This window comes from Carassius carassius, chromosome 20 (genome assembly GCF_963082965.1).
Source record: "Carassius carassius chromosome 20, fCarCar2.1, whole genome shotgun sequence".
NCBI lineage: Eukaryota > Metazoa > Chordata > Actinopteri > Cypriniformes > Cyprinidae > Carassius > Carassius carassius.
The window spans coordinates 6,418,657-6,441,378 of NC_081774.1; the positions used below are offsets into that span (position 1 = coordinate 6,418,657).

At 38.8% G+C, this 22,722-nt stretch overlaps 2 protein-coding genes and 2 non-coding genes across 4 annotated transcripts in view; all 4 read left to right on the plus strand.

Annotated features, from left to right (window-relative positions):
- The first annotated feature begins 425 nt into the window (after positions 1-425).
- LOC132096129 (succinate dehydrogenase cytochrome b560 subunit, mitochondrial-like) lies at positions 426-3,331 on the plus strand. Its single transcript, XM_059501323.1, has 6 exons — positions 426-522; positions 1,311-1,370; positions 1,459-1,560; positions 1,728-1,789; positions 2,136-2,299; positions 2,827-3,331. Exons 1-6 carry the CDS (start codon positions 506-508, stop codon positions 2,929-2,931), a joined length of 510 nt encoding a protein of 169 aa, XP_059357306.1. The 5' UTR covers positions 426-505; the 3' UTR covers positions 2,932-3,331.
- A 2,440-nt stretch (positions 3,332-5,771) lies between these two features.
- trnar-ucu (transfer RNA arginine (anticodon UCU)) lies at positions 5,772-5,845 on the plus strand. The gene has a single exon. It is a non-coding gene; the product is annotated as a tRNA-Arg (tRNA).
- Positions 5,846-8,858: 3,013 nt separating this feature from the next.
- The window catches only part of LOC132096130 (cell adhesion molecule 3-like), a 60,010-nt gene continuing 46,146 nt past the window's right edge, over positions 8,859-22,722 (plus strand). The window contains exons 1-2 of the mRNA XM_059501324.1: positions 8,859-9,074; positions 10,279-10,469. Coding sequence (XP_059357307.1) covers positions 10,349-10,469 — 121 coding nt within the window. The 5' untranslated portion in view covers positions 8,859-9,074; positions 10,279-10,348. The remainder of the gene's footprint in view (positions 9,075-10,278; positions 10,470-22,722) is intronic.
- Positions 16,712-16,815, plus strand: LOC132097022 (U6 spliceosomal RNA). The gene has a single exon (XR_009422630.1). It is a non-coding gene; the product is annotated as a U6 spliceosomal RNA (small nuclear RNA).

The window sequence follows — 22,722 nt, forward strand, 5'->3', positions numbered from 1 at the left end:
AGGATTTACCCAGTTAATTAAAAATCGCATTAAGTTAGTAAGGAAATGTTGTTTATTCAGCTTTACGTTTGGGTGATATCGATATCTTAGATCGAAAATGCAATAACAGACATATTTGCAAAATATTACAAATTACAAATAGAGTGCCTTTTTTATGTATTATGACAAATTTTCTTAAAAGACGTTGCCGTTTTATCTCTGTCCTTTTAATTTTTTTTTCTTTGTGTGGATAATACCATAATTTGATGCATGTGTGCAAGCACATTTTATGGGTTTTCTGTCCTTATTTTTTTACGATTGTTGTTTGTTAGAATGCATCCATGTGTCTTTTCCCAGTTCTTGTACGTTTTAACAAGTTCTGCAATAAAAAAAATTAATGAATAAAGAATGCAGCTTTAAGCACCCAGCGTATGCACTGACCTTACCAAAATGGCGGCGGCGAGTGAACTCGTTTGTGACATAGCGCATCCGGCTGCGTCACGTCCGAACACTCAAGCTCAAAAACATGGCGTTGCTTCTAAGGTCAGTATGGGTCAGTGCGAACATGTTATTTTTTTAATGTGACAGTTTTGCTTTTTCTTTTGTATAAGGTGAAATGAATCGTTGTGACATTCGTTTTGAGGCCATCTTAGCTGACAGATTGGTATTCGTAAAATTGAGGGTTTGCTGATGTTGTTAACAGTTACAATTGCACTTTGATTTACTGTAATCTTTATAGCCTTGCTTTATGTTTTTGTTTTTATTCTCAGTCCATTTATTTTTCTTGCAAAAACATCAGGTTACTTGAAAAATTTTAATAATATATTCTGCTGTGTTTGTCTGTAAGGTTCTTGCTACTGGAATCTTCTGGACATCAAATCAGTTATAATAATTACATAACAACTCTGAGTAGTATGTTGTGTGTCACTTTATTTGTAATGTCCATATGTCTGAGCTCGTCTCTGGAGTCCTGTCATATGCATTGACTATATTTAGCAGATTTGGCAGATTGAGATTTTTAGATTTTTAGGATTAACTATAGAAGACGTTACTTATGTCGTATTATGTGATTTATATAAACACAAGCAGTGAATCTTCATATGCCAGGTCTCTGCTGTTGTTGTCTTCAAAGTGTTCAAGGCCATATTACGAAAAGGTCAAGTACTAATGTTTTCTGACCAGTTAAAGGCCAGATATGGGATATTTCAAATGTACAGAATACCTAGGTGTCCCTGGTGCACAGTTTTAACTGTATCAAAATGTGCAATTATACTTAAATGTGTCAGTTTTATACTTGCCTGAAAAATATATGTGGTTTCTTTGTGTTCAAGGACAGTGGCCCGGCAGGGTCTGTGTTTGTCACGCTCACAGTTTGGTGTACTCTACAGACCGTGAGTATTTTTGTGTGTTACTAAAACATTTTCAAATGAAGAATTCGTATTAATGTATAAAGTTCCTGGTTTTTTTTTTCTTTCTCAGTGCAGTTCCTATGGGAACTGCAGCAAAAGAGGAAATGAACAAGTTTTGGGCAAAAAACACACAACTCAACCGACCTGTCTCCCCACATATAAGCATCTACAAGTGAGTGTTAACACGTCTGCTTCTTGGAGTGTTTGGATCATACTATCTACAGGATTATATGTGAGAGGATGTTGGTTTAAAAAGAAATGTGATGAGTTTTGAATGTTATGTATCTAAATTGTCCAAAAAACAAACAAACATTGAATGAACGGCTTTGGTGTTTTCAGGTGGTCTGTCCCCATGATGATGTCCATCTCACACAGAGGAACAGGCGTAGCACTGAGTTCAGGTAGCTAACATAAATACTGTGTTTAAAGGATGTCAGGAAAAAAAATATAATGATAAATATATTAGCATCCACATCAAAGCATGATAACATTCTGTTTATCATGTTGTTTGCCGCTTTAAATGCTGAAGCACTTGGATTCTGATTGGCTGTCAGTGTTTTTATTGTTCATCAGCTGGAAAAAAGATTCTGAAGGTGATTCCAACTATGTCTTTCCATTGTGTTGTTATTGTTATAGCTGTGATGTGGACTAAAACTTTATAGTTATCACTGTAGTTATCGTCTGGTGTTCCTGACTACATTGTTGCATATTTATTATAAAAATAGATGTTGATATTTTGTTTCTCAGGAATCTCTGTGTTTGCACTTGCTGCGTTGGTGTTACCTGAGAGTTACCCGTATTACCTTGATTTGATTCACTCCATGACTTTTGGGCCCCAGTTTCTTGCTTTCAGCAAATTTGCTCTGGCTTTCCCAGTGGCTTACCACACGTTCAACGGCATCCGGCATCTGGTACACACACATATATATATTTATATATATATATATATATATATATATAATTAAGTATATTCAGACTCTTTCCTGCTGTGATAATGACTCATGACAGTGTAACAAGTTGTATGTTACCAAATATGTGATCTAAATGTGAAATTAAGACTAATACGGTTCACATGTTTTGGGTCAGTAAGACTAAGGAATTAATATTTAATAATATTTATAAATGTATTAAATCTAAGATGCATTAAATGGATAAAAATACATTTATAATGTTAATGATATTTTGTTTTAGCTTATAAATGCTGTCCTTTTGTATTTTTTGTGAATTAACTGAATGATCTTGGTGTCAAAACTGTTTTTAACATCGATAATAAGAAGAAAATAACCAGAAAATTCAGCTTTTCGTCACAGGAATAATTTACATTTAAAAAAATATTGAAACTGAAAACAGCTATTTTATATAATAATACAATTTCATAATAGTACTGTTTTTGTTCCATTTTTGATACAATAAATATCTCTTTGTCTCTTTCTTTCAGGCGTGGGATCTTGGGAAGGGTTTTAAGATTCCTGAAGTCTATCGTTCTGCCTACATTGTCATAGCTTTGACTGTTCTCACCTCGATCGGTCTTGCTGCCATGTAAATCCATAGACATGACAGGACTGGGCGAGACACACAAATGAAGAAGACGTGGACTTCGAGAAAGTGGTGTTCTTTTGTTTATCTGAGAAGTGGTCTAGAAGGGCCAAATACATTAATATAATAAAAATAATTCATAAAATAAAAAATATATATCAACCCAAAAAATATCCTCAGTGTTTTTTCATGTTGAATGCCTTGCATATTGGTAAACTGGAAAAGATGGGCATAACACTTGACTTTTCATTTAAAATGAACTTTATATATGTAAATATGAGGAGTGGGCTGAGCATTTGCCTTGTTTTATTGTGTCACTGCAGTATTTCCAAAAATGTTGACTTGTGTGTGCTTGATTTCACTTCAGTTTAATAAAATCACTTTGGGTAGCAAAAGCCCTTCACATTTACATTCACCTTTAGTCATTTTGCAGACACTTTTATCCAAAGCGACTTACAATTGGAGGATATATGAAGCAGTTCTTATTAAAGATGCAAACAGATACAGGAAGTGCTTATAATGCCAAGTTTTAGGCATTGTTCAAATAAGCTAGAAAGAGAAGGAAAACATTAAGAGAAAGACACTTTTTATTTTTTATGATGAAGTCAAGTATCTTCAAAGGAGATGAGTTTTCAGCTGCCGCTTGAAAAAATTCAGGGATTGAGTATTCCAGATAGGGGTGGGAAAATCATTCCACCAGCCAGGAATGGTGAATGAGAATGTTCTGGAAAGTGATTTTGAGCCTCTCTGTGATGGTACCATGAGGTGTCGCTCACTAGTGGATCTCAGACTTCTGGAGGGGGCCAGTGCAAGAAGATAAAGAGAGGTGTAACATGGGCTAGTTGAAGACCAGTCGTGCCGCTGCATTCTGAATCATTTGTAGAGGTTTGATTGTGCTAGATGGAAGTCCAGCCAGAAGAGCATTGCAGTAGTCCAGCCTAAAAATGACAAGGGCCTGGACAAGAAGTTGTGCAGTGTGCTCCTATAGGAAAGGATTGATCTTTCTGATGTTGTGCAATGCAAACCTGCAAGATCGAGGAGTCTTCAACAATTAAACATCTAGACTCTGTATATGTGAGAAATGTTGTTGTGTGATTTCCGCCCAGCATTACTCAGTAATGACATGAAGAGGTGAAGATCGTAATATGACTCACATAATGTTTTTCTCCATTCAATTTCCTGTTGCATTTGCATCTATAATGATACTTTTTTGAGACAATGCATATAAAACATTTATATTTGTTGCCTTCATGTGTCATCATGATGGTACCAGTAGTAAGTTAACTGCTAATAAGAAAGCGTGATTAGAATCTTGTTAGTATTTTAAATAAACCCAAATGTTGAAATCTGGCTGCACAGGTTAAATTATTCTCCTTGAATCTTGTTCACCTGAATGGTAATGACAGGGATTGCTGTGGGCTTTTTTCATTTAAATGGTAATGTCGTAAAATGGATTGGTTTGGATTACAGACTACATGCAATCACTACACTGAATGTTTATTGAAAAACTCCATCCTGGAGTCCTAAAGCACCTGGTCTCTCATCACTTCCCTTCCTCTTCAATATAAAAAAAAACCTAATTAAAGCGATCTGAACATATTTATCTGCATCTGAAATTAGAAGGCTTGCCCATCCACTTGTTGTGGTCAAGAATAAACAAATCATGTTCAGTTTCAGTATTTAGTATTTAAGTATTCAGGTTTTCAAACTGAGATCTAGCGACCTTATAGGGTCCTTTGAAAGTATTTTTTGAACTCTGTTTAATAGTGATTCTTAACACATGTATCAGTTTTATTTATAAAGTAGAAACCATTAGATTAATGATGAGTACCGAGTAACTATTTTTGTTTCATTATTGCCATAGGTTTTAACAGTTGAAAAATTATGCATCCTCACTCTCTCCTTATATATATTTTATGAACATAAATAACGCAGTTCCTCTCTCTTTCCTTACAGTGTATATATATATATATATATATGGTCATGAATTAGCTAATGTACATTACAGAATTTCTTATTCATGTTGTTGCCTTTATCTCCTCGAGGTTGTATGGTACTAATCTCTGTAAAGCGTCTTTGTAATAATATTTATGAAAAGTGCTGTACAAATTGAATTGAAAATGTTTCTCTTCAGATTTATACATTCAAGGGTACTCTAATACTCTAATGTTGAAGAGAATTCATCGTTAATTTAATAGCCTACAAAGTAGTTTCCTATTTTCCATTTTTGACAGAATACAAATTATTTAATGCCTTTATAATATCATGTTCACTGTTTTCACGCTAAATGGGTCTTAATGCACAAAATAGCTGCCTTTGTATTTTATTAGTATAGCCTATGGTTATTTTCAGGAGCTTGAAACCCCATGATCTAAAAAGTGACGGGTATTTCATTTTATAACGGGCTAATTTGAAAATAAACAAATAATTACTCAACAAAACTCCGCTTTTCAGGTAAAGTTAATGTTATTTATTTCTCTCACGGATTTTGTTTGTTTTGTCCAGAATACCGTTGATAGATGATTATTAAGAGTAGGCCTCGCGAAATAATTACCGTTTGTTTGAACTTTGGTAGTAATTTAAATAACATAGAGGATGTGTAGAGTTTCTGAGACTTCTACGATTGTCGTTTTCAAAAAAGTGTTCAAAATGAAGCATGATTATTTATCTTTCGGATGCTGAGGGCGGCTGTCCGCCATTGCAGCACGACGTCAGGCGAGAGAAGCGCGTGCGCCCCCTAGCGACCCATGACGCACTTACAGCACGCGCAGGGTACTGGTCCTGATGCTGCAGAATGCGGTACTGATGCAGAATATAACCTCGTTTAACGCTGCATCATGTGGCTCTGTCTCTGTGGCGCAATGGAATAGCGCGCTGGACTTCTAATCCAGAGGCTCCGGGTTCGAGTCCCGGCAGAGATGAGTGGCTAATGACGCCATCGCGGGATGATGGCTTTTTTTATGCATAAATAGGTCTTACGATGCTCATCCGTCACAGAGGATGCGATGCATATAACATTTTTGTGAATGTATCCACTCTTGTGCATGACTAGCAATAAACTATTCGTTATGAGAACAATAATAAAACATTAATTTATTATACCTAGAAAAAATTTAAAAGCGTATGAGTTTTTTCTGCAGTTATTTAAATATTCACCAGTTTGCAAACGATATGCAACGGTTTGGTAGCTTGCAAGAGAACTCTTGATTTTTGTAGATTTTTACTCACACTTTTTTCTTTTCTTTTTTTTCTTTTTTTTTTTAAGAGGTGCAGCATATTATGTAGAGGATGCAATGTACCTTATAAAATTTTTTTTGTGAATGAATCCTTATTCCAACAAACCACTTTTGGTATTATACTTTTAAGTAGACTATTATTGTTAAAAAAATCCCCTGTTAATTAAAAAGAAAGGTCAACGTCACAAGTCACAAAATGCAGTGGTTTGGAAACTTTCAATACACTATGCTTGATTATTTTACGTTTTTATCCCACATTTCTAAAACAGTAAAAATTGCCATTTTTCTTTTTAATGCATTCTTGCCCCCTTTACCCTCTCAAATCAGTTCAGATGTAATATACTTGTCTATGGCCTTGCCAATAAAGTCCCTCTAACGTGAAGAGAATTATCCTCAGTTGCACTTGGGAGAGAGAGAAAGATGGAGAAAGAATGAAAGCCTGCCAGAGAGATAGAGAGAGACATCAGTGTCCTATTGATTTCCCAGCGAACGGTGTGATTGGCTCTTCCCGGTCATTACGGAATAGAGATAGAGAGGAATCTCACCTCTGCACTGCCTGATCAAACTCTACAGGAAATCCTCTCCCAGGAAACCCTCCTTCACCCTGTCATGCATTTATCTGAATTGAAAGTGTGAATGTTCACTAGAGAGTTTCTCAGTCACTCATTTATCCACTTTGAGCTCATTTTCATTCTCTCATCTACCCACACGAGGCAATTTCACCAGAATAATCCTACTTTGAAATTCTATCTACAATTTTGCCATTCATATGTGATCCTGCTTGTTCATCTAGGCTATCTCTTTTTCTTTCCTCTCCGCAGGCAAGCTGAGTAAGTGAGAGGGAGACAGAGAGAAAGAGATGAGGGCTCATTGTAATGCAGTATTTGATTTTAGATGTTCAGCAAGTCATTAAACTGATAATTGAGACGTTCCGTTAATATTATCCCTCTCTTCCTGGGCCGCTCGGAAACTAGTGTGTTGGTTTCTGCGCTTCCGGACACTCGCGAGTCGAAGAAAAAGAATTGCGCAGGTCACGGACGAGCGCGCTCGACCGCGTGGACTGTCACAGCTCTGCAGAGAATGACGTCAGCGTCTCTATAAAATGATGAAATGGGCATGGGCTCTGTTTCCAAACACTGGAAACTGAAGGTACACTGGACAGCGCTTCGCAGACTGAAATAGGCTACAGTTGCCTGAATATTTTCTCAACCCGATAGGCTGAACTATTTCTGTGTGGAATGATTATAACCGAGCGCTTTCTGGGAACAGTCTCCTAACCGGTAGATGTAACTACTGTCTCATCCGTATCAGTGATGAAGACAAGCGGGGGTGATAACACTTCAAACATACTGTATCTTTTTATTTACCGCATAAAGGGATTACTTTTCCACTGTCTAATCTGTGTCATGGTTTATTCACTCCGTGAAATGAATAAAAGCCGACAGACTGTAGGCTGCTGCTGACATTAAACACAAGCGTGGAGTGATTTGGGCCGTAAGTGTCCCGCCCCGAAGCTCCGGTTGGCTGCTCGAGCCACCGCCACGCTGACCGAGTAGCTGCTCTCTCGGGGTATCTGCCTCTCGTGCAGTCGTCCATGTTTAACCCCGTGCGTCCCCTGCACCGCACAGCGAGTAATCCGCGTGCAGAACTAATCCTTAAATCCTCTCGCAAGTCGCAACGCCCTCTCCTCCCCCTCCTCCCCCCCTCCTCCTCCTCCTCTCGCGGGCCTCCCGAGCAGCCGGCGGGGTCTCCAGAGCCCGGCTCGCGCGGGGACTCTGTTCACGAGACCACACCTCGCGCCGCCACCAGCCCATATAAAGGGGGAACCTCAGGAAAACCTGGTCCTGCTGTTTACATTTCACCCCGAAAATGTGGATGAAGAAAATAATACATATTTTCAGATCCGTGAACATTTATTGCGACATTGTTTTCATGAAACTAAGCCTTTGAAAAACAAAACAAACAAAAAACATTCATCTCAAAGACTGGTACCAGACGTTTTGTACATTACACAAATATTTACGAATGAGTTTCTTTACTGTATATCTAAATGTTTTTTAATTCTGTGTAAATTATTTGAAGAGGACCATATTTCATCCATCCATCCATCTATCCAGTATTTACACTTTTCTAATTGGTTGTAAAAATTGCACATTTTAACGTGTTTTTTAGGCTAAATTAAATAAGCAAACGTATTGTTTGCACATTTACTCAACCAGAAATTAATTTCTCAATTTCAAATTAATTTTTAATTTTGCATTTTGAACTTCAAAAAATACAAATTAATTAATTCGTAACAAAACTATTTTGCACTAGTCTCAACAATTATTATTCATGAATAAAGTATAATTTATATTAATAAATATAATAGCCTAAACGATTATGTTCTTTAGCCTATTTGTTGTAGTCTGTTTACCGAAAAACATTAAACAAACAAATAAATAAATAAACGAATATTAAAATAAATAATAATGTTATACGTTTCGTGAGATCCCTCTAAAAACAGACTAAGGCCACAAACTTTACGCACTTCTAAAATATATATCATCAACAACAATAATAAAAATAATCTCTCTCAGGCAGTATGGTCTAGCCCTGTTATCCAAATGGTACGGCCAAATCGTATGAAAATCTCCACCCCTCCCCCTCCACCCCGCGCGCCTGCACCCTCCCTCCATCCCTCCTCACTGCCTCCCTCCCTTTCTCCGTGTTTTGAGACAGACTGTTTTGCTGCAGTGAACGGTAGCCGTGGAGAGAGGAAAAGGCAAGAAAAACAAAAAGACAGCGGAGGGCGGAACGGGAACCAAGACAGACAGATCCTTTGGGACCTTAGTGTGAGCGCCAGCAGGCATAGACTGGTCCAACACTCCAGAACCGACGAAGCCGACGGGCATCACGAGGAGCGCTTATAACGGTGCGTATTGTAATCTGCCCTCCTTTTGAGCACACAGACACGCAGGGGTATTATTGTAGCTGGTGTCCTGGCGCTTATGCTGAGGGGGGTGGGGGGAGACACCTGTCAGGTTTGTAAATAGGGGCACGCTCGTGCTCTGGAATGCGCTTGGATCCGTGCGCGCTTGTCCTCCTGACGGGCGCACCGGGCAGGAAACCGTCCAACGAGCTCGGAACTGTTAAACTACGAGCGAAGGAAAGGGGGTTGATGTTAAAGTGTGCTTAGGCTTACTGTTAATGCACTGATGGTTGCTTTGCCCCCTCGCTTTTCCCCTCCCCATCACATCCCTGCCGCTCCTTCTGCATTCAGCGCGCTCGGACTGTGTGCACCTGCTACTGTTTTCCGTGGTTCGGTGGGGCGTCCTGGTTGCGCGGGTGAGTCGGGACTGGTGCTCAGCTGGGGGGTGGGGGTGGATAAAGAGGAGAAGTACGAAGAAAGATGCGATGAGTGAGGGAGGCGGCGCGGGTAGCTCCGTTTTGGGTCGTGTGTCATACAATTGCAGCAGGTATCATCACCTCATCCCAACAGTCGAGATGAGGCAAGGCTTCGCTGGTCGCGCTGAACATCCACACATAGTTTGGCAGCCACTGTCCGTCCTTGCCTCCCTCTATAGTTGCATCTATAGTTGCACAAAAATACAGAGCATCTCTGCGCGCGATCGCACGCTCGCCCCGCAGGCAACCGCCATGACTTGCACAGTTCACAAAGGCGCTCTAAGCGAGAGGAATAGGCAGCCAAACGACCTGGAGTATGAAGTGAGTGCGCGCGCGCGCGGTTTGGGCCACGGTCGCGTGAGGCTGCGTGCTGAATTCTCAACGGGCGACAGGTGATTCTTCCTCTCGCGAGCGGGAGAATAAATGAGAGCGGTGTTAAAGGCTACCTGGAAGATTTCGGGGGCAGCTCTCTACAAATCTCAATTACTGTCAGACACGCGCTCGCTTTTACGTTGCGTTTGTCGATTCAGAGTCGTTTTCAGGGTTACTGAGTGACGAAGGGAATGTTTTCGATCACTGCGTCACACATCACACACTGCGAGTGACACGAGACGATCAATGGACGCACTGGGGCAACGCGTGAGTGAAGTGTGTGTGTCCTCAGCATCAGTGCGACCGATCGGCGCTCCCCGTCTGGTAATGAGTGTGTATGTGTGTGTCCTTTCTTCCAGTAAGCGCCTCGCCGAGCTTCTCCACTTTTCCGTGCCTCGAGAGGACTGTTGGCTTTAACGCACTGGAAGGATGAGCGGGATGCGCGCGCGTCAGAGTATGACATTCTCTGCATTCCAGCGGGCCGCTCTCAGGGCGCTCGCGGCCTTGACGATGCTTCTGGCGACCTCCGTTCGGAGCAACTTAGTTTTCGGTAAGAAACACCCCCGTTCTTCACCCACACAGCTCCTCCCTCATGTTTTGACAGATTTCATCTTTACAAGGGAATCACAAAACCGTTAATAAGCTCGTGGGGCACAGAGGGACCTCCCCCCTCATCTCAGCTGCAAAGGAATTTTCTACAAGATTCTGTTATGTTAAGAGCTATAGCAGTATCTATCTATCTTGCTGGACTACATATTATAAGTTTGAGCTCATTTTCCATTAGAAAGTGTTTTAACATACTTTGAAGGAATTGCTGCTGTGGCCCAGTAGTGCACAAAACAACAAAATCTCCACACCACATCAGAAACAAGCCACAACACAATGAAATTAGTTCTATGCATTGTGTTGTGGAGATTTTGTTGTGCTGTGCACTATGGGCCACCATAGATTGTAGATCAGAGGAATGTATCATAGTCAGCAAATCATTACTGCTTTTATTTTAGTACAGATACACCACAAATAGAGGCTATAGATCTGTATATCCTCAAGCACATGTGCACAATACACAATCCTTACTGGACGTATCAGGTGTGTGGCTTTTGGTTCTCTATAGAGTTAAGGACCGAACAGTATCTTTATCAAATCCTTTTCATTATAAAGTCTAAATTAGTTCACGAAGGAATGCAGCTTGTGTTGAAATGCCTGGTTCATTGTCACTGTTTCAGCAGACTGATGAGTGGAGATCATAACTGCTTTTAATTTGAAGTAGAAGTATAATTGCTGCACAAGTGTACATTATACAATCACATTGAGTTGGACTGAATCAGTCTCCTGGCTTGTGTAGGTGTATTGTTACTCTCTAGGGTACTCTCTGAACAGATCTTCATCAAATGTCCAAATGTTTAAGTGAAAATATGGATGATTATTCATGAATGATAACTGTGATAGAGATTTCCTTTTTCATTATGAATTGTGAGCCGGAGGTTTGCATTGAAATGTTGGCTTTAGTTAGATGTTGTCATCGTTTCAGCAGTAATGAACCATGTTATTAATATTTTCTTTCTTTCTTTCTTTCTTTCTTTCTTTCTTTCTTTCTTTCTTTCTTTCTTTCTTTCTTTCTTTCTTTCTTTCTTTCTTTGTATCGATCCTGATTTGTCCTTTCTCTCTCACACATTTAAACTGTCAGCTGTTTTTGCTGCTCACTGCATTATTCATTATTGTGCCTTTTTTGTGCTTTTGCATATCCACTGGCCTTATGCATCCTTAATGTGAATGTGAGTGTGTGTATGTGTGTGTGCGTGTGTGCAGGCTTTTTGCATATGTAAGAAACTCATACTTTAGTACAGTAGCAGGGGAGAGCAGGGCACAAAGTAACACTTTTTGACTTTCTCAAATTGTGTAAATCCACATGGGTTTCAGAGTATAATTTTTTTTATCCACAGTAATTTCACACTTGTCTAGTACAAGTATAATGCTTTGTTTCATAATTACAGCGTATACGTTTTTCTTTATTTACCCTCAAAAATTGGAAGTGAAATGTGACAATAGGTGGGGTACATCGTAAAAGCTGCATGTCAGTGCGTAATGCGCATCTCGTATATGAAAATAATTTTAGGGGGCCCTTGGCTTTTGGGAGCCCAAGGCGGTGGCCTGCCTTTACCTAATGGGTAAGTCCGCCCCTGGTGTAGGCTATGGATTTGAATGTGTGTGTGAGTGAGTGTGTGTGTGTGTAAGGATGACAACTTTTCACTTTGGTCTCTGAAGTGTGTATATTGTGTGTGAGAGATGTCCAGTTCATCGCTCATGGTCTCTGAAATGTGTATGTGTTAGTAGAGTTTCCATCCCTGGTCTCTGATGTCTGTGTGAGTGTTTGAGCGCATATGTTGCTCATGTGGTCTCTGATGTGTATGCGACTTGTAGGACCGATCACTCGTAGCCTCTGATATGTGTGCTACATCCTCTGTGACATGTCTGCAAGCAGCCCAACATGTGGTGGAAGCATCTGGATATCCTCCATAACGTGCTTGATAAATTCTGAAAGGTCATTTTAAAGAGGAATGCACAGCTCTGGGGCTCATTACGTAGGGCTTAACAACTGTGCATCACAGATTCATCAAAATAGGCACTTCAAGGGAAAATGAGCCGTATTGTTTGTTTGTGGCATTGCATGGTTGCTGGCGGTCTGTTGAAGCATGTTGTTTTGTCCCTCCACTGACCTGACACAAATTTTGATAGTTATTTGTGATGCTAGTGTACATTTAGGCTGAGAGATTTATGCAATGAGTGTAAAACCACAGTGATGCTGAAATGTGTGCATGTTTGTGAAAGCATGTCAGGATTAAAGTGGTATTATGTGTGTGTTATCTATTGAAGTGTGTGTTTGTGTTATTGAATGCCTTTAAGATATCTTTAGAGTAATGCTCATTATAAATGATCCCGAATGGCTACTTAGCATAAATAATGCAGAGTAATGGATCACTAAAAAACTGATTAGTCAGGCGACAGGCCACAAATTATACGTGCACATTGCACATCTTAACCCCTGATGACTTTTCTTCTCTCACCACACAAGAAAACTCCAGAGGCCTGTGTATGGAGGAACCACTCATGGGATATACAGTAGTACACTTTAAAAGTCATAATTATGGATTTTTCGAGTGGTTTATAGGGATTTTTTTTTAAAGTACTCAGAGTTTTGTCTTACTTGATTTACTCGTTTAATTTCAAGGAGAGCTAGAGCTCTCTTGTGTTTCCATTTGTAGAGACAAATATTGTCATACTATTGCAACAGTCCTTCTATAAGTGTGCTGTCAATACGGCTAGATGTGCCAAAGTGGTCATATCTTTAAACAGTATTCTATTACAGTAAACAAACTGTAGTATGTTTTTCGATAAACAGTGTTTGTAAATGTAAAGATATATTGATTTAAAATGTTCTCTAAAGTACTTTGTCTTTGTTCAAGATATGAGCTCCGTTCCAAGAGGCAGTAAGCAGTTTTTAGTGCCTTTTAAGGTAGCATCTCAGCTGAAAAGAAATTTTTCACGATGTTTTCATAATACATTACTTTCCAAGAAGAATACATGCTATAGAATTTGGTTGAAATGAGGTAAGGCAATAAGACATCACAGATGTAGAACAGCTTTTACATTTGTAATGTCTTAAAATATGGTCTAGGTTGGCAGCTTTCTAGGTTTTGGGACAGCAAAAGCTATGTTTTCCAACATATAGACAGAATGCATACCTATGAGCCAAGCCGCTCGCTGACCATCTGAAGCATATTGCACACCAAAATGGCAAGATCTTTGTAAAAAACATCAAGCTCCAAACTGACTGGCATTGGGCAATTCCTGGGAGCCCATTTTTAATAACATTGGACAACAAAGCTCTCAGGCAATTACAGTGAGAATGTCAGTCACTATTGTCAAAGTCTGCAAGGTCTGTGATGCTGAATCTTTAAAAAAATATTTCAGTTTTGTTTTAGACAATTGGTAGTCGAAATTAGGTATTGCCTGTAATGCTGTAAAAAAGAATTGAAATTGTCTGAGTTCTAGTAGCTCAAATGCTAGGGTATGGTGCTCACAATGGCAATATCATGGGTTGATTCCCAGGGAATACATGAAACAATAGGTCAATCTGTTTCTTGAATGCACTGTCATGTACTGATAAATGCATAAATGTAAGTTTAAAGAGCATGGGATGTAATATACAGTATAGGACAAAAATGTGCTTGATTGAAGTATGTGCCTTTTCAATAGACTAATACACAAAAAGCGGTTCCTTGTTTTCAATCATGTGGTCATTACCATTTTTTGCCACAATCCTCCTGCTGATCGTTTAATAGACTGGTGTTAAAGATGAAAAGATAATGAGAAAAGAAAAACAAATTCATATGTTTGGATGTGATGGCTGACTTAATGTCAAATTAGTTGACAGTAAGATAAAATAACGTTGTTCTAGTCCCATATTTGCAAAGATTCTCATAACAGAACCACTGATTCCCTTTAGTCCTTTCCAATCAAAGCTGTTGTTTGTGAAACCCCCCCCCAAAAAACGAATCTAGGGACAGAGGCTCTGAGGTACGTAATGAATTTGAATTGGCTCTCCTGGCCCAGCACCAGTGTTGCTGTCTTGTTTCAATGAGGACTTGGATAAAGATCAGTGTAATGAGTATAGCTGTTCTGGGTTTTATAGACATGGCGTGAGATCAGTAGGTGTGTTTGAGATTGTGTGTGGTTCTGGATGTGGAGTACACCTACAAACAGAAGTAGAGGTGGGGGAGAATGAAAGTCACCCTTGTCTTGGCGTCGTTAACATGCCGGAACCCCCGAGTAAGACAGGCAAAGTGATAGAGAGGACATTATTTCCTGTCTATAATCTCTAGAACCCTTCACGAACTCCTGGGAAATGTAGTTTCCCAAAGCTTGAAACGTTCTCACTAGTACTAGAGCTTATCTGTGAGTTAGAAAGTGATACAATTGAGAGTCTACTCCAAAAAACTGAAGTGGGCACTGAGGGTGTGTTTTCTCTCTTTTTTTTCTGCCTATGTGAACCTTTTTTGCACTTTAGAAAGCCATCTCGTGTTAAGGGGTTTGTGCAGAGCTTGTGTACAAGCAAGAGAAGCTTGACCTATTAGATTAAGGTTAAGTGTTGGGACTTCTGTGAGTTCAAAATGGTTGTATCTAGAGATGTAAGAGTGGCTATCTGATTGCATTAAATGCGCATTTGGCTCCATCTTCTCATGTTTCCTCTGTTAAAAGCTAGGCTAGATACAGATCTCCTGTCATTAATCAGGACATGAGCATTTTTCAGGAATTTTCAGCAATGCATATTCATGAGATGATGCAACAAACTCACGGAATATTGCCTTAATTTGAATCTTAAAACAATGCAATTTTATCACTGAAAATCCAGGGCTGTGAAATTGTATTGAGAATGCCTTTTAAATTCCAGTTCAGATCCTAAATTTGAATTGACGGAGCAAACAGGATTCAGAATTGTAATATCAATTTGAATGTAAGGAAGTAGTATTACAATAAATTGAACTTGTATATATTTGCCATTTTTAAGCAATATTTGTTATTTAAATGGATGGATTGATAAATATTTAATGAATTAACTTCTGTAGACTAAGGTGATTTTCGAGTTCAGTCTTAATTTCAAATCACATTCCTGTTGGGTGTGGTCAGTTCAGTTCATATTTCATGACATGAATTGAAAGGCAACCAATTTATTTTACAGTTTTAGCCATAAGGCTATATTGTCTAAAAAAAAGTTTTCATTTGATGCCCTTGATTTGATGTTCAGTGTAAAAGTTGGTAAGCGTGTGTTCTGCTAAGGGGTGAATGTTCTTTGTACATTGTACGCATGCACAGTCTGTGGATAATTCCTTATTGCTAATTTGTTATCTTCCATCTAAACTCTAAGTAACTCTAGACTGATACTGCCGAGCCCTAGATTCATCAGCATACAATATGTTTACTCTGACACGATGCTGAGATCCAAAGCTATTAAAACAGATGCTATCTGTATTACAGGGCTGTAGGATGAGAGCTGTGTTCTTCGCAATAGAGTGATGCCAAACCATGAATTGCCCTGTGGCGTACTTGTTTTGCAAAATGCACTATCCTGTCCTCAGCCACCAATTCATTGCTTGGGAAAACACAAATCTGGGAGTGGGGAGAAAAACAGAGATTCATTCCAAACATTCCATAAAATTACATCACATATCCTTTCTGACTGCTGTTGCCAAATGGGAATGATTGTTATGGATTTACTGCAACAGAGATTCACAGTGGCCTCAAATGGATTGATATTTTCTCTGATTTACTCAGAGCTTAATTGTTTATATAATCAGAAATCTGAAAGTAGGGATGAAATGATGGAGAAATTAGTTGTATTGATTTACACATACTCTACCTGCACTTTGTTACAAAACATTGAAAGTCGTTGTTGGTTATTTAAAATATCTGATAGATGAACTCACTGTTTAATCATGCTATCAATTGTGATTAAACTTTCCGGTGTTATGGATAGGGGTTCAACAGCTGATCCATGATTTGTACGGATCCGCATGTGGTACATGGATTAATTGCAAAGTTTAACCATTATAGACTGACGCATGTGTTTCATGTCAATTCTGTACTCATGCACATGTCAGAAAGCACACAAACATAGAATTGAGTTTACTTTGGCACCTCCTTGCACTTGGGACACACAAATGTACAAATGCACACAAAATTATCTCAAAATACCCAGTTAAGTCATGAAAGATGAAACAATCATGGTGATACACGCCACGGCGGCACATATACAAAAAATTGGATCAATACAGAGAAGATTAGCATGGCCCCTGCGAAAGGATGACACGTAAATCCATGAAGCGCTCCATATTTTTTTGTGGGGAAGTTGTGGCTTAGTGGTTAGAGAGTTTGACTCCTAACCCTAAGGTTGTGGGTTCGAGTCTCAGGCCAGCAATACCATGACTGAGGAGCCCTTGAGCAAGGCAAGGGCTCCTAACCCCCAACTGCTCCCCGGGTGCCATAGCATAAATGGCTGCCCACTGCTTTGGGTGTTCATGTGTGTGTTCACTGCTGTATGTCATGGTTATGTAGGATTATTATTTTTGTTGTTACCACAACTCAAGTTACCACATCTCAAGATCACGATCAGATGATATATTTCAAGACATTTGTCCATTTTTTGTACTTAAACTGCTATTGTGAGTATTTCTTCCGCTTCTCATCCAGTGCCTCTGTTGCTAATTCCAAAACGTCATTTTAGACCTAGTAACGGAGGATTGAGCCGTGCAGACTGCAGTTAATATCTTAGTTGTTAGAGAGAGAGAGAGAGAGAGAGAGAGAGAGCTAAATTACTTCTGAGTCTCCTTCGTGTTCTGCAGCAGTGTCTGCTAATAATGAAATTTATACTAATAGTGCAAGCACTGTTGTTACCTCGCTTGCGAGAAGTCATGATGTTTTTAAGTTGATGTTACTGATAAAATTGTCAGAGTAGCGCTAACAACATTAGCCCTTATGTTAGTGTATATGCAAATGGTATGTGTGTCTGTGAGGGAGAGAGATAGAGTCTGTGCTTTCCGTACATAATAAAACGTAATTTTGTGGCAACAACTGAAATTATCTGTCATTTTTATCTGATTGTTTACTATATTTATTTGTTTGGCCAGTGTAGTAGGGTTTTGCTTCTTTTGCTGTTTCAGGCTGTAAGGACATTTGAAATAACTGAAATCTTTGGGCGAAGTGATATGGAACTGTAATGTGGTCAAGAGAGCTGCCTGAAACTATGTTCGCCATGCGTTTCAGTGAAAATATTTGCATGGCTTAGAATGTTCGTCAGCGAATCAGCTTCAAGCATTTAAAAAACCCTAGTATAAATGGAAAATAAAACCAGTAGATTCATCGACTAATTGGAAAAAATAATCATTCGATAAGTCGACTAACTGAGGAAAAAATTATCAGTAGATTAATAGATTGAAAAAATCTGCCTTGAAGCCTTATCTAAAAGTGAATCAGGTGGCAGAGAGCTGTCCAATCACAGACAGATCCCATTTATAGTTTTTCTTATGATTCATAAGATAAGACGCTCTGTGGAACTGACAGGGTTCACTGCTTCTTCTTAACACTAAGGTTACCTTGCTTAAACGCTCGTCATTATTGGCCATAATTATTTGTAAAAGTAAAACAAAAATTATACAATTAAAAGAAAGTGTTGTAGCAGTAGCACTATCAGCAATAACAGCTTATCAAATGCCCAAAACAAGGTAGAGCGTATCCATGGCTCTGATGACATCATAACATTCCAAGCTAAATGTTGGGAATCACAAACATCACAATGCTGTACTCAAAGCAGTTTGGCCCACTTTACGCGGGTATTTTTATCCAGCCAACATCGCCAGTGATATATTTTTCATGAATAAAAACATGGACTTGATTCTTTCCTGCCTGCGCCATGGCAGCAAGCTAAAGGGACCATGTAGTGGGCTTCAAAGTTTCTGCGGAACCAAGCTTGGGTCCACAGGAATGAGGGCTGTGTCAACTCGAACGAAGGAAAGCATTTCCAATTAGCCGGTTGGCAGTTGGTTCACACTTCCTGCTTTCAGGAGTGCCCTGGGGCTGTGTTTACCACTGCAAAGCTCCCTGGGAAATGCGATCCGTTTGAAAGTGCTGGCATGTTTGCTTCCTTACCTCAGCGTAACATGCGGCTGTGGCTTGATTGAGCGGCTTGGCTCCTTCAGATGTGGCCAATAATGATGAGCGATTAAGCAATGGGCGGTAATGCTGGCCAATCATTAATGTGGATGAGATTTAGAGGCGGGAGAGCTGTGTGTAAGTGCCAGTGGCTCACTTAACTCAGAGGACAGATTTGTTGCTGGCACCTTTTCTAATACTGCTGATTCTTTCTCGCGCTCTCTCACACACCCTTTGGCTATTTGTTGTACATTTCCTCTCTCTCTCTGTTTTTGTTGCCAGCATTTTTCTGCTGAAATGTAACTCTGTAGAGCAGAAGGCCTGGGAAGCAACCAAGAGCGAGGGGGAGAAAGGAAGAGACCGTAGTGTTAAGAAGAAGCAGGGAACCCTGTCAGTTCCACAGAAGGTCTTATCTTATGAATCATGATTTCAGGAAATGCTTACCAGGTTCTCTGACAGTAAGATGCATCACAAGCTCTTAAGCAGAGGTCATTCTCCTCTGGGAAATGATCCACAATCATTGATAATACGATCTGTCGACAAACCACAGATGAGCTGGTAAATGTGTTTATACCTCGTATGATCCCATGGCTTGCTGTTCTGCCGCGATGACTATGATTAGTTAAGTTATCATTAGCAAAGGGGATCTACTGTATGTTTGCTGTATGCTTGAAAACAATCAGCCTATTCTCTGCTGCTTCTGTTTTAACAGTGCAGTGCCTTTCAACGCTTTAATGAGCACTTTATGTCCTGCTCCTTTTTAAAGTGGATTTAAAAAAAAAAAAAAAAAAAAGGTGAGGATCTTTTCTCAGCTGTGTTTCTTCACTGTTTGTGGGGAAAGGTATACCTGTGCACAGTTGAGGTCGTACCCTCTTCTCCATTACCAAGCCATGCTTCTGTTTCTCTCCAATTATCTCCTATTTATAGAAGATATTAGAAGTTCCTTGGATGATTTCTGAGCATGTATTTAGTAGATTAACCTTTGCTTTTGAAATGTGTTCCTACAACATTTTAAAAACAATACTGGTTTTGTTTTACCCAGTACTTGTTGAGTGCAGTGCTGATATTTTGGTTTATTTAACTGCTGCTACAAATTCTAAAGTTCTGCAGGTAATAACAGTATGAATATGGGGCTGGGATGTACCTAAAATTCCAAATTTTAATGATAATCAATATCTATATCTCAAAATTTTTGCTTTTGCTTTAGGATAATTGAAAAGGTTATTTCCTTCTATTTGGATAGAACAGGTATGCCTATTGTTTCTAAGCACATTTAAAATGTTAAGTGCAGAAAAAATGTAACACTATGAAAAAAGAAAGTGCGTTCTGACTGCTTCTTTAGAGCAATGCAATTCACATACTACATTTTATACTGTAAAGTATTCAAGTGTTTCAAGTTTTTATCTAAGAACACAAGTCTATCATCAGTTTCTGGTTTAAGAGATGCTCTATGGCATGACAGTATGTTCACACTGGCATTGAAACATTTTTCGAAATAGAAAACACTACTATTTCGAAGGTTTCAAAGCCATTAAGATTGCATTGATGATGTGGTTAGAAACTTTAATATTTTTACGTATTATATTTATATTGGATTAAATCATAAAAAATAAAAAATAAACATTTTTAATGTTTGATAATGTTGTATAAATAAGTTGCAAGTTATTATACAGTGCTCTGGACATCATCTTGATTAAACTGTCACAAGCAGTTTCTCCTCTTGCTCAAGGTGTACTTTCAGTCTTCTGAGTTCTTGTGGAAGAACTCAGAATTGGCAGCGAGTGTGAGATCACTTTAGAAGATTCTGTCTGTCTGTCTCTCTGATAGTATCGGCTTTTCTCAGTCTTTAACTGATTGCGTCAGCCACTCTCAATCTATTCCAAGGCTAAATCAATGAAACTTTTCACCTAAGACCAAGGACACAGAAAAAAAAATACCTAAACAATGAAATAACTGCCAACAGTCAGCCTCAGTAAACAGAGATATTTTCTTTCTATCTATCTATCTATCTATCTATCTATCTATCTATCTATCTATCTATCTATCTATCTATCTATCTATCTATCTATCTATCTATCTATCTATCTATCTATCTATCTATCTATCTATCAGTCTGTCTGTCTGTCTGTCTGTCTGTCTGTCTGTCTGTCTGTCTATCTATCTATCTATCTATCTATCTATCTATCTATCTGTCTGTCTGTCTGTCTGTCTGTCTGTCTGTCTGTCTGTCTGTCTGTCTATCTATCTATCTATCTATCTATGGCTGTGTATCAGCAAGAATCTGACGATACGAAACGTATCGATACAATGAAATACCTAAACAATGAAATAACTGCCAACAGTCAGCCTCAGTAAACAGAGATATTTTCTTTCTATCTATCCATCCATCCATCCATCCATCCATCCATCCATCCATCTATCTATCTATCTATCTATCTGTCTGTCTGTCTGTCTGTCTGTCTGTCTGTCTGTCTGTCTGTCTGTCTGTCTGTCTGTCTATCTATCTATCTATCTATCTATCTGTCTGTCTATCTATCTATCTATGGCTGTGTATCAGCAAGAATCTGAATATACGAAACGTATCACGATACAGGGGTTGCGATTTGATATATTGCGATACATTGCAATACTGTAAGCAAGGCAATATATTGGGATATTTCTTTTTTTAGGAATAGGATATATTTTTTAGGAAAGCTGTCATTAAGAACACACCACCATATGCAAACTTTGGCAAAAACAAATAAATAAAAATTGTTTAACCAGGACACACTGGGATCTGTATAGGGCTGTGCAATTAATTGCATTCAATTGTCATTACGCATCTCATCTGTAAAGCCGGTGTCCTGACATTTTATCCTACCAATCAGATTTTCCTACCAGGGTTTACTGCGCACATCAATATTGTATCCTTTTCTCATGCTGAACAACAATATTTAATGTATTTTCTTTACTGTAGGTGTTGGGGTAGGTGTAGACTTTAATAAAACACAATCTAATAGGTAGAAAAAATATTTATGGTTGGTTTCCTGTAACTGTATCCTTTCTAGCTACAACCGCAAATATAACACATCATTACGTTATTTGCATTACTGTAAGTCTAGGTTTAGGGTTGTGGTAGGTGTAGACGTTAATAAACCATAACTTTACAGTAGCATTTTTCGTTATTGAATTGTACTACCCACTGTTTTAATGGGAGGAAGCAAAATCTGACAGGGTAGGACAAACCGACAGAACACCGGTTCGGTGGTAAATCATCGTCACCTGCTTTCAGACTGAGCGGCATTAACTACACAGAGCCGTAGTCCAATCTGAAAGCAGGTGATGGTGTTTTACTACTAATCACGGTACCAGCTTTACTGATGAGATGTGCATGACAATCTTATGCGATTACTTGCACAGCCCTAGATCTGCATTTGCAATAATCAGTCCCTGTAACATTAAACATTATTAAACTACTTTTTGTGCAGTATGAGTAAAGGGGGAAAAATTAAAGTGCTTGCAGTGTGACATACAATGTCATAACATTTCGATCTGAACAAAAAATTACATCTGCTTAATATTAATGAAGAAAAAAGTTATTACAAGATTCCTAAAGAAAACAAAAAAATTGTAAAACAATAAAATAAATACAGATGTTGAACATTATCAGAACCTTTCAACTTGGACTTCACTGGTTTTTCACCTTGCTCTTCCAAGCCTTTCAATTGGGGTAAGCGGGGGTTTGTTGTCAACAGTTCAGAAGACGTGAAATAAAATACACTCATCTGTAATAAAAAGCCTCTCACATGGCTCCGGGGGGTGAATAAAGTGAATCCATATGTTTTTGTAAGATAAATATCCAGATTTTAAACATAATAAAAACCTCTTGGCTAACATCGAAATCCTCCGTCGTTTTTCTTTACAAATCCTCGTTTTGTGCTTATAATTTGTGTATGGTGTTTTGTTTTGTTCTTTCTCTGTGCTCGTCACTAACCACGCAGTGCTGACATACTACATCATCCACCTGCACGTCTTCCAGTTCCCAACAGTCAGCAGAATTGAGAAAAAATGTTTTATTACGTTTGAAATTTGGATATTTATCTTACAAAAATGCATGG

What these genes read in the sequence shown, in the direction of transcription:
- LOC132096129 (XM_059501323.1), top strand. An exon ending in AGGCGTAGCACTGAGTTCAG is followed by an intron (nt 1,790 to 2,135) that starts GTAGCTAACATA and finishes TTTGTTTCTCAG; the next exon opens with GAATCTCTGTGTTTGCACTT. An exon ending in TCAACGGCATCCGGCATCTG is followed by an intron (nt 2,300 to 2,826) that starts GTACACACACAT and finishes TCTTTCTTTCAG; the next exon opens with GCGTGGGATCTTGGGAAGGG.